Source organism: Anoplopoma fimbria, chromosome 2, assembly GCF_027596085.1.
Source record: "Anoplopoma fimbria isolate UVic2021 breed Golden Eagle Sablefish chromosome 2, Afim_UVic_2022, whole genome shotgun sequence".
Lineage (NCBI taxonomy): Eukaryota > Metazoa > Chordata > Actinopteri > Perciformes > Anoplopomatidae > Anoplopoma > Anoplopoma fimbria.
Genome location: NC_072450.1, coordinates 25,605,426 through 25,619,916, shown reverse-complemented (window position 1 = coordinate 25,619,916; position 14,491 = coordinate 25,605,426). Strand labels below are relative to the sequence as shown.

The following is a 14,491-nucleotide window of genomic DNA, read 5'->3' as shown; positions in this document are numbered from 1 at the left end:
CCCCTTCTGGAGTTTTCTCCACCTCTATTATCCCTCTTTCCTTATTCTCCCCCACATCCTTTAAACCATGCTTTCCTCTTCTACAGTGTCCTCCTCTTCCTCCTCCACCATCACGATTACTATCACAGGTTGGGAGGGAACATCTAAGTCTGTCGTGCAGCTTGCACGACAGACTTAGATGTTCCCTCCCATTCTTTGAGTCCTGTAAGTGTCAGCCTAGATTGTTGGCTTTACTGTGTCACCATTCGCATGATCCACTCGACATAAATATCTCATGAGTGTGTGTCTGTCTCCTCCCGTCGCCTACACCGACACTCCAACAAACCGCAGCCGCTAACTCAAACGTAATCCTACAAGCAGAGGTGCTTCTTTAAAACACGCAAAATCTGCCCAAATCTCACTGCGGTCAAGCGGAGCTCGGCCGGCTCGAGACAACAAAAGCAGCACGGTCAGCAAACTGTCTCGGCCCTCCTCCTCTCCACCACAGTGCTGAGCTGTGGACTTGTGGCCTGTAAAGAGGTTTAGGTGCAAACAAACAGCCCATTTAGTAGCATCTCTCCTCCATTTAGGCCGTCATTATAGCCCTCAAGGCCCTGGCTCAGCACTGAATTATGAATTAAGTTGTCAGGAGAGCCTCTGCTTATGAGCTGAGGGGGTCATTTAAATTTAATTTGAAAAGGGATTCTGTTAAGAATGTATGCTCAGCAACCTCCTGTGGAACTTCTCCATCAGAGTGAAGAGGGGGTAAGTACTGACAAGGGCAAATTAAATAAAAATGGCTGGAAGAGCATTGACTAGCTATGATAATGCATAGTGCATGATGGGATGAAAGCTACAAGACACTGACATCGCCAGAAACGGTGTTTGAAATCATTATCAGAGGCGCAGTAAATGCCTGGAGATTGTCTTTTTTTGTAGCCGGGCTGTCTACGCCCGCAGATGTCCTGCACAAGGTGTTGCTTCACCTCGGAGCATTTAAAGATCTGCTGCGTTGATAAATAAATAAATTGCAGTAAAATTTTGAAATTGCAAACGAGAGATATATATAAAAATAAATGCAGCTGTTAAAAGATCTTACCAATAAAATAAGTTTGAATGAAGTTTTGTAATCTCAGTAATGTCTTTCACCCTTAATTCAGTCTCTATTGATAACTTGCTTGGCCACAAGCTTGGTCTAGACTCTAGAGGATACATAGCATGGGGGAACAAGAAACAGAGTTCCTTCCACTGAATAGTAACAAGAGCGTTTGTTTGTGGAGACTGATGTTGGCTTGATTTGCCTTTGACTCTGGCTTTTGAAAGTGCTTTTGATTTGGAGTCTTTTTATGCATTGAACTGCAGTGATTGGTCGAATTGGCAAGCATTCTTATTCACTCGCACAAAAGGCTGAGAGAGCTCAACACACTGCAGCTCAAGAGAGAGAAGTCGACAGAACGCAAGCAAAGGGAGAAAACATCTTCAACACTGCTGCAAATAAAGAAAAACACTTTTTCTCGCTTTCACCTTGTATTAAATTCCATTCCTTTTGATTTTGGTGTAGGTCAGGCTAAACAAGAAATTACATGACATTGCTTGACATGATTAAAACAAATTTCTATTGTGTTGTTACTTAATTCTGATGTTGTGTACCTCTTGCAGTGTTTTCCTCTTATTTTCAGTAATTTCCCAGTGTGGTTAGGGTGTGAAAATCTTTTCTCCATTTGCTTGTGTTGAAAAACACAAAAATATTGCATTTTGCAATATTTTGGAAAAATGGCAAGATCCAAGCAAATATGGCACAGACAGGTCGAATATGTAATCACAAAATCGTCAATGGAATGATTTACTGATACTGATTTCTCTCAGCTATCAGGTGCATCCTAAAAGTCCCTGTTTCATGCCATCACAGGTTTGATTCACAACAAATCACACCTCCCTTCTCGTGACTCTGACGAACTCACTTGACCTTATTGACTCATATGTGACCCTGAAGGTGGTAACAACCCACAGAGGTTAAAACACACACATGGAAGCTAAATTGGAGTGCAGCAGTAGGCAGGCAGTAAAAATGAAAAGTAAAAAAAGGGGGTCTTTACACCGGCTGCCACCATGCATGCAGTATGCACCGCAGACTAACACAATCCCTCAGGCCTTCCTATCAGAACCGCTGTGTCTTTTATCATTGCTGGGATGTTCAGCATCACTTTGAAGGAAAGATACAGATGACTCGTCCATCTGGGGAGCGGTGTGCCGCGCTGTTTGCAGTCTCTGTTAATGATGACGGTGCCGTCTTACATGATCCACGGTGCCAGCGTCTCCACTGACAACCTTCCAGATGAGACTTTGACTTTCCTACCTCTTCTGCCAGATGTTTGGTCCCCCTCCCCCTCCCTTCCCCCCTGCAATCCCGGGGGACGTCGGACAGGAGCAGGTGCCAAAGCCGAGCCATTCGGGAGTCCCTCAGGGACCATTGATCGTCATCAGAAAGGTCTTTGGAAGGGGACTCGCCCCTTCACGGGCTGCTGCCAACAAATTACCCACACCAATCAATGAACGTGTGAAGGTTCCCCTTTTTTATATTTAAGTGTATCTAAAGGCCACTCATCTGTTTCCGCTTCATTTGACTTTGTGTTGGCAGTTGTTCTACATTTGCAACTCTTTGATCACATTAAAATCAAACACCTCTGCTTCCTCTCTTTCTAGATGAATTCACAGTGTTGAACCAGTGAACTTGTTCCAGCCTTCCTTCCATATGCCACCAGTGACCTGGAGGTGTGATGACGCTCCAGTGCGCCCGGTGGGTGGCGGTGAACCACTAACCCCAGCAGCCAATTGGAAGGCCTGTAAGGCTGGGAGGAGAGGAGGGAGAGGGGGAGGGGTGCTGGGGGGCTTGACAGTGACGGAGGAAGTGGAGGGCAGGGGTCGTCCTGACACGATGCCATCTTACCGCACAGTAAGATGTGACCTTAACCCCCCTGCTGTACATTCACACTCTCTACTTCCTCACCCCCGCTTTCAACCCTAACACCCCATTTGTCATCCATCCATCCTCCCCCTCTCCTCCCCCCTCAGCACAACCCACTCAACAGTCTGTTTTGGATTGACAGCTCCCAGGGAAACTGGGGAGAGGGAAGGATAGGAAGGAGGTGGCAGATCCAGACAGTCAGAGGAGGGGAGGAGGACTCACCCTGCAGGCCGGAGATCCGCCTGCCAGACACAGTATGAACGGATCTGCGTGCGTGTGTGTGTGCGGATGCCAGTGTGTGTGTGTGTTGGAGATGGTGAGTGAGGGGGGAAACAAATAAGAGAAGCAAGGAATAAATTAGAAGGAAAAAAGACAATAAAATTGCATCTAAGACATACTCAACTATCCATTGTATCACTTGTACAAATGCGTTAATGACAAACTATATAAATGTATAAATGAAATCACTTATGCAAAATCACAACAGAAGAAGCAAATTCTTGATATATTCATTTTGGAAATGACTGAGCGAGAGACAGCTTCGGATGGAGGGACGGATGGAGGGATGGGAGGGAGGGATGAAGGCGAGAAGGAAGGATAGACGGAGGTGTGGGGGACCATAGCTTCCTACTGCAGAGTGGAGACTGGGACAGGAGGAAGCAGGAGGGGCGTCTACCATCTCCAACTGTTCCGTCCCAACAACATCACACACACAATCTCTCGCTCCTTCCTAATACATGCAGATTCACTGGAGCTGTGCTAAACAGTAACAGCCAAAAGTGAAAGATGAAACATTTAGTGTGATGATTTAATGGGTTGCTTCAACTGAATATACAGTGTCACGGCACGCTTACTCCGTCACATACGAATCGTCTCTCATCAATTGACGTTTGTGCGTAAATTCACGATTTTTCATTTCACCACCCTCGTGCAGTGCCTGTTCTAAAAATGAGCTTGGCCTGGGATGCGGCAGCTTTCTCGAGTTCCACTCATCCAAACAACGACAATCTCGATACTGGGCTTCCTTGGCGAGCTGTACCTAGCATAGCGTTTGGCGTTGTGACAGTTAATATTGTAGTTATGTTATGTTATGTTTGTCCAGTTGAGGTCAAGAAAGTCAGAGTTTGTCGTGGTACCATTTCGTTTTGTGTGAAACTGCTCATTGTACTACATCTATCGTTTCCTGTCGTGTTTGTCAATGGCAAATGCCATCAAGACGGTACCTTTGCTAGCTAGCTAGCTAGGTAACTTAGCTATCGTTATATTACCAGAATGTGTTTTTCTCAGCCCGGGAGTGAAACAACCAGTTTTTCCGTGTGAGTACATAGGATGGAAACACTCCCAGTGTAGCTTCAGCGAGAGGCATCACTTACTCAACTTTTCAGTATGTAGTTTTTCTAATTTTGTATTTTCACACCCTTATAGTTCAAGGGTTTTACGACAAACTTCAACTTGCTTGACGTGTAAAATCAGCTTTTACATTTACATATTTTATTAAAACGGGATAAAAAAAATGTATTTGTCTCTCGCTGTTGACTATCGTATACATATATTTTTACCCGAAATAAGGTCCCCTAGTTGTCACTATGGAAAGGGGCGGGACTTCCCCTCTCCATGCTGTTTGGCAGTCTAACAGTTGATAAGAGTCCCCTCTCAATACACTACACACTGTACATAACACACTAGTGTTGCATATGATCTGTAGATCTTAAGAGCACGCCATCTACACTGCACGTCCTTGGGTCTTCAGCAACACACCCACCAAGTGAATTAGATATCGCTTAACCGTGCAAGAAAAAAAAACATGCACATTATGGTCTAAAAACAGAATCCCATTTATCACTGATATTATCCTGTATATGTATATGTATCTCAATAATTTCCGCCATGCTGCGCCCCAAATGACACCAACTGCTTTTACATTCAGGAAAATATACTCTACTTTGACCATGTGCTTATGATTGATGTGTAAAATGTTTATCCAGCCTGTGAAGAGACAGAAATCACATCTCTGCGACAGGACAGACATTAGCCAGGGCACCGGGTCAACGCCTCCAGCAGTCTGCAACCCTGGCTGTTACAAAGCCCTCAGCAACGCAGCAGGTATCTTTTTTTATGTTTTCTCTTCACACTGTCAACGTTAAAGAGTCCACTCTCTAGTAGTAATACTGTGTTGTGAGGATGTCAAAGGGTAAGTAGTGGGTTCTTGGATCTTTGTTTTCATTGCACTGAAAAAATGGTCACTTGAGAAAGTTAGATTACCTCCTGGTGAAGCTCCTGACCATCAATGTACTGTAGAGGTCAGTTCAGGGGCTTTTTGCCAGTTAACTGTCAATCAAATTTGATCTCTATATACAGTAGTACAAAGTATAAAGAATATTGCAGATCCAAGACAAAAACTGACAGAGGAGCGGCATTCAGACCAAAAAGTCCAAATTACAAATCTGTCTACTACTTCAGCACCACGGACAGCACCGGACGGATTCATCAATACACAGCCCAGTTAGGCTGCTGGTGTTTTAAAGCCATGGTTGGAGCCATGGATTCTAACTTGCACAAACCTCAGTCAGATAAAGTCAGTAAAACTAGACTAACATGTTAATTAAACATTTCCTCTGGCCCTGCACTCTCTCTGCTACTAGGGGATGCAGAGGGGGAATAGCAGGTTAACAAGGAGCATGCATTTTGGTCATTTTGCTAACAAAGGGGAAGGATTCCTCCCTCACCTCCCCCTCAAATCACCCCCTGCACTGTTACTACTGTTTGCACTCCCCGGTAAGATGTTAGTAATGTTACTTACTATGTGCACTGACAGTGAAGTTGGACCTATTCTTATCTATGGTTAGGCGGTAGGAACACCAGTGAGTGAACACGCTTGAATGATGAATAACAAAAAAAGGCAAAACTCACTCTTCACTGTGTGTAAAGGCGGAGCAGGATGGGGGCTGAAAGTGTGCGTGCTAAGCTGACTGTCACTGAATGATTAAGGGTAAGAAATGTAGCGCAGTGCTGCTAGCGCTGCATGCTGGGAGAGTGGAACTAAGGAGGGCGGTGGTTAAGGAGCTTAAGGTGGTCCGGCTCGGTCGGGATCCAGAAGCCTTGCTCTGAGCCGCACTCCTCTCTACCTGCGTGTTTCTACGTGTTACATAAAGATCCTTAATAAGCTCCTTTATCAAATTGTTTGGTAAGCTGCTGCTGTGGACCACCGGCCTGCTTACATCCCTCCCAGTCATAGATTTGCATGAAATTAAAGAATACAAAATAAGTTGCAGTGTGTAAAAAACGGTTGATGGGGGAGGGGGATTGTATTTTCATAGATATTTATATAAGAATTGTTGTGCTATACATGAACACTGAGATACAGTGTTCCATTTGGTGGAGGCTTGTACTGCCGGTGCCCGACGGTCCCATAAGTGAGTGTGCTATTATTAGAGCAGGACATCCTGATGGAGCTGAGCCCCCTCCGCCTGGCAGGGCCTCACTCATTGCATTGAACTTCAAAGGATCACAAGAATAAGGTTCAAAATATGTCAGCGGCTGCTTTAAAATCAGTTTGAAATCCCCAGTGAGAATGAGGCCGGTGTGAATGTGACATCTTCTGCTCCGTTTCCGACTGTTTCCAGCAGCTGGGGGGCTTTAAAAGCGTCCATCAGCCGCCTCCCAAGCCGTGCCTCATTCTCTGCATTTATCGTTTTATTTTACCCTTTTTAAGTGGCGAGAAACTGCCAGACCTTTCTTTTGACATAAGTCACCCCAGTGCTATCATGTGCTTTCTAATTGGATGAAGAGGCAGAGTGTGGCAGGAAGAGGAGGTCAGATGCTGTACTGAAGTGAAGCTGTGATCCTCTACCCGGCCTGTTCTGATGCTTTGGCATTGGCAGGTCTGTAGCCTATAACAGGGCGGAGCACTTATTTTTATGTTTTGTTGGGGATCCTTGATTCGTAGTCAGAGCAGTCTGGATTATGACTGTATTTCAGTTCAAATGTAGCAGATTTTTACTCCAGCTTGGTATAACAAATTAGCTTAGTAATGCTGTTTACCTAAGTTCTTACCCTACTTGTGTATATTATGTAACTTAAAAATGGTAACATCAGACAACTTTTGCCTCTTTTTAGAAAAATTAAAATTAAAATTGAAGAATAGTCATCCTCAACCATTGTTGTGGTATGGTTTCAAAACAGTTAGAGAACAATTAGATACAAAACATCCCTTGGCAACTGTCAGGTTTTTCCCAAATGATGTACAGATTATAGGCATTCTATTATGAAATGGCTTGACACTTGTATAATGTCAAATTAACCCTGGTGCTGTCATAGTGATGTCATCGGAGTTATCTCAGCTTGGGCCTGGAGACTAAAAGTTTATGACAAAAAGCCTGTGTTACAAGCTGTGGCATGAAGGACGAAAGATGTGAGCATTTGCCAGACAGGGGAAGTTTAACACAAGATGTTACTGAGATGCATTATGGGTAATGTAGGATCCCATCTTTTGGAGCTTTTCCCAAAATTGGGACTACAGATCTCGACACCTGCTTCTTCGTGTTTGACCATTCTTCTTTTAATGAATCACTTACAAGTCCCCCAACATTATGAAAGCTCAATATTATTTTGCCGGACTATGCCCTTAATTACTAATGAGAAATCATATTTAAGGATTTGGACAAAGAACTTCTAAAGAGTATGTGATGGGTTTAGTAATAAGCCACAAAAAATGTTGTGGGACTCAAAATAATTTATTAATTTTAAAAGAGAATGGTCAACATTTTCAAGTTGTTCTCATCCAGCGTTTGTAGCGATACCTACAAAAACTAATTTGCCGTAATTGTAGGTATCCCCAGAAATCATGTTGTATGTCATTCACCTGATCATGAACGAGGAAGTAAACACCAAAAAAGGCCACACAGGGCAGGCTGGGGGAGAGGACCAACTAACAGCTTTCTTTCATCCACAACTCCGCTGGTTGTTCCCCATGTGAGACGAGAAGTCAACATTGATTTATTTGTCACGTTATTTGCCTTCTTCAGTAAAGGCACTTCCGTAGTTGTTTTAACCGAAACAACAACCTTTTCCTCAAACTAACTAAGTAGTTTTGTTGCTTAAACCTAACTAGGTTGGAAGTTTATTTTAAAAAGACTGTATAAATGTAACAACCAGAAATTGACACCTGATGCTGGCTTTAGTAGGAAAACGCATGAAAAATTAGAAGTAACTTTTCATAAGATATCATACAAACCGTTCTATGAGGATATGTTGACATTTTAGTCCATACTCCCCATAATGCATCTCAAAAGCATGTTAGTTAGACCCTGCCTGATAGCGTCGTTAGGTTCGATGACGCCATCATAGAACTCTGCATGACTGCATTAAATTGTCTTTGACAAGAAGAAATTGGTAGAATGCCCCTTTATCATTTCTTTGGTTATTTCACACCATGAGCCGCCCAACAACCAGTCTTCTCTTTTGAGGAGCTCAGCCTAGGGCTAAGTGCCTTGCTTAAGGGCACATTGACTGGTTTTCCATGGGGGGCAGTAGAGAGACATTCGGTCCCTTTCAACTCTGTGATGGTTTCTGGATTCAGACGGACGACCTTCTGATCCCAAGCCAATTTCTCTAACCTCTCAGGCCCTTTCACTACAACCTGGGAATAGAAACTTTCATCAGACTCCCCTTGGAGATGAAAGCAGCGACTCTTCTTACACCTCGATTTGACGTCAGGGACCGTATCCAGGACGGAGGGTGGCAAAAGGCCACCGTCAGCCGGCAGAAGAGGAAGCTCTGGTTCTGTGTGCAGACCAAAGTGTCTTACAGTTAGAAACGGCCCTTATTACCTCGCCCTGACCTTTACATCTCCACAGGCGCTGCTCTCAGCCAATCTCGCTAGCGGATCGGGTCACAGGCTTTAAACAAGCCCTGAAAAAATAAAGATGGAAAAATCTAATGCCAATGTCTACAACATTAATAACTCCTTTTCCCGGCAGACATAAATAGAAAGAACAGGCTGATCCGGGGGCTGGGTCGAGGAACATCAGAATGCTCTTACCTAAGACGAATTATCGTAGCTATTCCAGAGGAACATTTGCCTGCTACGATGGATATTTTCAGTATGATTAAGAAGAAGCCAAGTTGATCAGAAAAGCTCTCTCTGCAGTCCCCCTCTGAGGTCAGCACACAGTTTTAATTACACAGCTTCTCACAGAGCTCCTCAGGGCCCCGGTGTGCTAATACTGCCATCTACTGTTGGACAATGGGAATCTGCTGGAGATCAACAGATCACCTCCAGCAGGCCTACAGGGCCAACACAGTTCAGGACTAAGTGTGCACCCCAAACGCCAGCAACAACATCTGTTTTTTCAGTTTTCGGAGCTCGATGTGTGCTCATTAACTGCTGCAGGTCTAAAAAAAAAATGCTTTCAGCGAGAAACCTGCTATACTACAGGTTAGTATGGCAGTCGTCTAAATATCATTTTGTGGTGAGTTCAGCACATTTTTAGAGGCCAAATATAAAAAAATAAAACTTTTGTGGAAGTTTGAAGTTATCAGAAAAAAGGGAATTTTATTGAAGCACAAACATCTTATAGGACCTCCACTGATTTTTCTCATGCTAGGTCTTACTACATCCTTCCCTAAATCTTTTACAAGAGATATTCCAAATAGCACGTCGACATTACTGGAGGGGAAATATCTAATGTGAGCTTTTCTCTCTTATATTTCTGTACATCGAAGGATGCGACACATTGGATGAGTCTAAATTGTGACAAGAATGAATGAAGTTGTGATGCAGCTCCTCCCCTCAGGAAGCCTGCTATTGGGTGTTTGGGTGCATGATGGAGGGCATTGTGGGTAGTTTTCTTACTGTTTAAGAATCACACTTTGACTTTGCTTAAAGTAACTTTGAGCTTCTTCAAAAAAAAAAAATAAGATTACAATTTTTGGAGTCATAAATTTAAACTTCAGGACTTATTTTAAGATAATTTCTTAAAAGTTTTATCCATACCAGCCTAGATATTACTTGGTCAGCTAAGGTGGAGGTTAAATCTGAGAGTTTTGCCAACTTAGAACCTGCACAATGTGTGTGGAAAAGCAATTTATTTATATAATACAATACATATACTGGATGAGAGAACACTTTATGATACAAGACGACAGATAAACTACAAGGGTAACTTTCTGGGCCTCATAAATAATTGTTCCTTAAGCCAGCGTCCCTACTCTATGTTTGGTTGTCACAGGCCGAGGATGAAGCGGTCGACCTTCATCATGTACGCCGGTTTCAGGTAGCGCTGCAGCTCGCTCTTCTTCGCCCACAGTAGAGAAGCGTTTGGGGCCGCGGGGGGCCCGCTGTCTGACAGGATGGCTTTAAAGAAGAACACCTTGGTTCCGACCGTGCTCTCTGTCCGAGCGGCTTTGGGCAGTTTGTACTTGTACACTCCGCAGGGGGCGTTGCCGAGGAAAGTCGCCTTGAGACCAGCTGCTGCAGGGAGAGAGACAGGGTGTGAGATTATGCTGCTGGAGACTAAAGGTGAGCTGAAGTGCAGATGTTCCCAAGTTTAACGCAGATGCTGCAGCTTATAAGTTTATTCTGTATTAAGCGCTGTATTAACCTGATGCGGTTGTTTCCCATTCTCTGCTGTGACTTTTCTCAATTAAGTTTAAATCAAATCTCATGTCATCTAAGTCATGTGACCCCAGTTGGGCCTAAACGTGCAGAGAAACACACCGACGCCTTTGTGTTAAGAGATCCGTCCGGCTGTATTAAGAATGGATCGACCCCTGACACTGTGAGGCACTTTAAGTAAAAACCCTCCACCGAACGGCACACGGTAAAGTCTTAATGGGGAGTGATTGATGGAGTTGGCACAGTAATCTTTCACGAGTGGTGTTGTGGAACAGTTTAACATGCTCCGTCATTGGCTTTTTTTGTTTAAACGCTTAAGAGCTTAAAAGGCTCGGTTTCCTTCAGGAGAGAGAGAGAGAGAGAGGACAGTTTTAGAGCGAATATTAAACATCTGGTGGGAGGGGTCGTCACTGGTCCACGTGTTGCCAGCTGTGACCTCAGACGCCCGTCCTGTTGTCTGCTGACTGTCTCTGATCCGTGAACAGCAGCGTCATCTTCATCACTTCATGCGGATGCGACAACATGCTGCAGTATGAATGGTAAAACGCTGCGTGTACAAACGAATTGCTGGTTGGAGGTTTAAAGGACGGTGGTAGTGAAAGTAGCGCGCAGCTATTCCGGATAAGATCGCATCAAACTTTAATGATCCGGAGGATAAAACTGGGTCACGACAGCTAAAGAGATTAGGATGGAGATACGGTAATAATGCAGCAAATGGAGCATGTTGACAATAAAACAACCTATAACAGCTGAAGTTTAGGACATAAATACAACCTTATATGCTGCCGCAAGCAACGACTTTGAGGCTATAATCGAAATACATTATAACCAGTTTCCACACTTCAGTGTCCTTTTATTGACTGTCAATATTTCCTAAAAAGAAGCTAGAATTGACCATAAATTAAAAAGGTATGGCAATAAAGCGCTCTTTTATTAAAGATAAGAATAAAAAAATCATAAAGTATCAGGTTTCTAACAGTGCAACAAGCACAACAGCGATTTTAAGTAGCGTTAGTGCATTGATACAGCTTTATAATCAATTTCTTCCTAATAACATCATTTTATATAAGTACAGGGAATAGCATTCTTAGGGTTACAGTTAACATGGAGATCTATGGACTTTAATGAAAATAATGATATATCTATGGGGAACAGATTGTGCACATATCTGCACATGGGACTTTATATTTCTGATTTTAACCATTGTAATCTACATCTATTATTTTATTTATAGTTATTTAATGACAAATTACATATATTTCATAGTTTGTTACTGGTAGTTCTCCATGAGCTGCATTTAACACGAAGGGAACTGAATGAAAAGTGGTTTCAGTGTCAGCAAAGTTCAATGGGGAAAAACACTTGAATACTTTGCTAATTACTAATTCGGATGGTTTAAAACAGTGGACTGAATAACAACAAAACATCAGCAGCTTCATTCAAACATCAGTTACCTGGCAGGGAAGCGAGGGCTCTCTCGGCCGTCTGCCGCAGCGTTTCTCCTTCCTGCCACTGAGACTGAGGCAGCAGCAACAGCTTCTCGCCGCCGACCTGCTGCTCGGCCAGGAGAAACAGGGAGTTGGCCAGGCAACGCTCCAACGAGGTCAAGTCCTTATCTGCGTCAGCTAAACAAGAGACAGGACCGTCAGCCGCCACCCAACGGATACCACTGTCTGCGACTGTACAGATTTTTTTTTTTTTACACAAACTTTGGAAATGTCAACAGGGAATAAAACCTAAATTGGGAGTGCTGGAGCGAATGGATTTCCTGAATGTCAAAAAAAAAAAAAAAAAAGAAGAATCCTGCACTGAAAGTCTCTTTCCTCCCTGGTAATTTCCTTCAAACCACATGACTGCAACACATTCAGATTATTTCAATTTATTTTCCATTCTGTTTCACTTGATTAATGATTGGAGCAAGGAAAAGGGCTGAATACTCTCAGATACTTTGTCATTTGTAATACTTAAAGGGCCAGTGGGTAGCATTTCTGGGAATCTATTAGCAGAGATAAAATATGATATTCAGAACTATGTTTTCATTAGTGAATATTCACCTGAAACTAAGAATTGTTGTGTTAATCGTTAACTTATATTGAGCCCTTCGCATCTACATATGGAGCGAGTCCTCTTCATGAAGTCCACCATGTCTTGGCTGATGGGTTTTCAGTTAGTTGCAATCTCCAACCAAGCCACTAGAGGCCGCCAAATCTTGCACACTGTCCCTATATATTCTGGTATACTTGTTCACCCCGCTGGACAAACATTTACCATGCTGACCTTTGACCCTCTCCGCTGTCTGGAAGCTCTTCAGCTTCTGCTCCCAGGAGTCTTCCAGGTCCTGAGCCAACACGATCTCCTGGTTTCCGCGGTCGTCCTCCTCATCCGAGTCGTAGTCGTCCGCCTGCTTGCGACTCATCCTCTCAGCGTCCTCCAGCAGCCGCAGCTCGTGGTCCGACAGCAGGCTTTTCTCCAGCTCCATCTGAAAATCAAGATAGAGCAGGTCTCCATCTCAACTTCAAGGACCCTTTACATGCGTCTGTTTAAAAGGCCTGATTTGGAAATCGTTGCTGGGTGTCATCTGATGATGGGAGCAATGGGACTGATATCTACCTCATATCCTTCGGAAGCTAAATATTACTCTGCTGCTGATGTCCCAATAAATTTATCACAATAATCCTAAATGACTTATTCATACTACACTTGTACACCGACGCAAATCAAATGCAACTCCAGTGAACTTTTTCAAATGAATCACTAATTCAGTTCAGATCCCGATATGACACCGACTGTTTGCCTTTGTATTATTCATTCAGGCAACATAAATATGACAATATTTAATTTCAGGATATAATCCTAATAAAAGGAATAAAATAATAAAGAAAGATTGGTAAACCTGAATTTAAGTATCTGGTTTAACTTGTCTTTTTTCTTTTCTTTTGACTGCACAGTTTCAACTCTTGCAAGTGCTGGAAATTACAGCTTTATCATTTATGGAGGGTGAGAATTGTTCTACACACAGGATACACTGATCATAGCAAGTTATTTCAAATTATGAATTGATCTTATTAATTGAACTGAACTGTTAAGTAATGTCAGGTGATTATTTACAGTATGCTATATTTAAGAGCCTCCCCACATTATAAGATAGTTTTTAATCAGAGTTTACATACTTGTCATAAGTGACTTTCAACACGCACATGTCAAGTATTAAACAAAAATGTGTGTTACCCAAGATTCTGAGACACATTTGACACTGTATGGTTTTTTTTTAATGGTCACATACTGTATTTGAAAATATTTAAAACAAAATTGGTGCCTCAACAGTATCTAGATGGTAAAGATGGACACATGTTGTACAGCATAGATTACACATCCTGTCACAGTCACCTGCTGCATCATCTGGCTGAACTGCTGCTCTATCGGGCTGCAGCTCGCTGAAATGACCGGAAGCCTCTGCAGACACACGGCTGCCATCAGAGTCCACGGAGAACGAGCTGTTTCCGTCACAGTTTGGGTCTGCAGAGTCGCCCGACAAACAGAAGTGCTGGACAGCTGACGGAACCCCGCATTCCCGACCGCTGTCCTGCTAAAACAAGACAGAAACTGCAGCAGAGGCCGACTCGCCATCCTTCTACAGGGCGCAGCCATGTTGTTCTGCTACATTCAAAGTCTATCGAAAAAAGTCCTGATCCTGGAAACTACTTAGGAAAAAAAGCCTGGAGTCATAAATATAAATAGCACCTAATTCCCAGACGACCAAAATATGATCGCCAATTCCTTTTTTTAAGTGGTCTCCTTTGGGTCTATGAAGTTTAAATCGGAATGATTGTATTTTGAAGGCATCAAGTAAAGGTTCACAGTAATAGTTTTATATTTACGACGGTTTCCGAGGTACATGAAGGCAGCATGTTTCCAATTCTACCCACAATTCC

The 14,491-nt window shown here is 43.1% G+C and overlaps 1 protein-coding gene across 2 annotated transcripts; it reads right to left on the bottom strand.

Annotated features, from left to right (window-relative positions):
• Positions 1 to 10,015: 10,015 nt before the first annotated feature.
• mrpl46 (mitochondrial ribosomal protein L46) lies at positions 10,016 to 14,436 on the bottom strand. Of its 2 annotated transcripts, none has more exons than XM_054618034.1 (4): positions 13,947 to 14,436; positions 12,828 to 13,038; positions 12,014 to 12,184; positions 10,016 to 10,412 (listed from the first exon to the last, which is right to left on the bottom strand). In XM_054618034.1, the coding sequence occupies exons 1-4, from the start codon at positions 14,205 to 14,207 to the stop codon at positions 10,168 to 10,170; spliced, it is 888 nt and encodes a 295-aa protein (XP_054474009.1). In that variant the 5' UTR covers positions 14,208 to 14,436; the 3' UTR covers positions 10,016 to 10,167. The 2 variants fall into 2 exon arrangements, with proteins under 2 accessions (XP_054474009.1, XP_054474001.1); XM_054618026.1 differs by having other exon boundaries at positions 10,016 to 10,415; positions 13,947 to 14,434.
• Positions 14,437 to 14,491: the final 55 nt, after the last annotated feature.

What these genes read in the sequence shown, in the direction of transcription:
- mrpl46 (XM_054618026.1), bottom strand. Translation starts at nt 14,207, where the DNA reads ATGGCTGCGCCCTGTAGAAGGATGGCGAGTCGGCCTCTGCTGCAGTTT. An exon ending in GAGGGTCAAAGGTCAGCATG is followed by an intron (nt 12,185 to 12,827) that starts GTAAATGTTTGT and finishes TCTCTTGTTTAG; the next exon opens with CTGACGCAGATAAGGACTTG. An exon ending in AGCCCTCGCTTCCCTGCCAG is followed by an intron (nt 10,416 to 12,013) that starts GTAACTGATGTT and finishes CTCTCCCTGCAG; the next exon opens with CAGCTGGTCTCAAGGCGACT.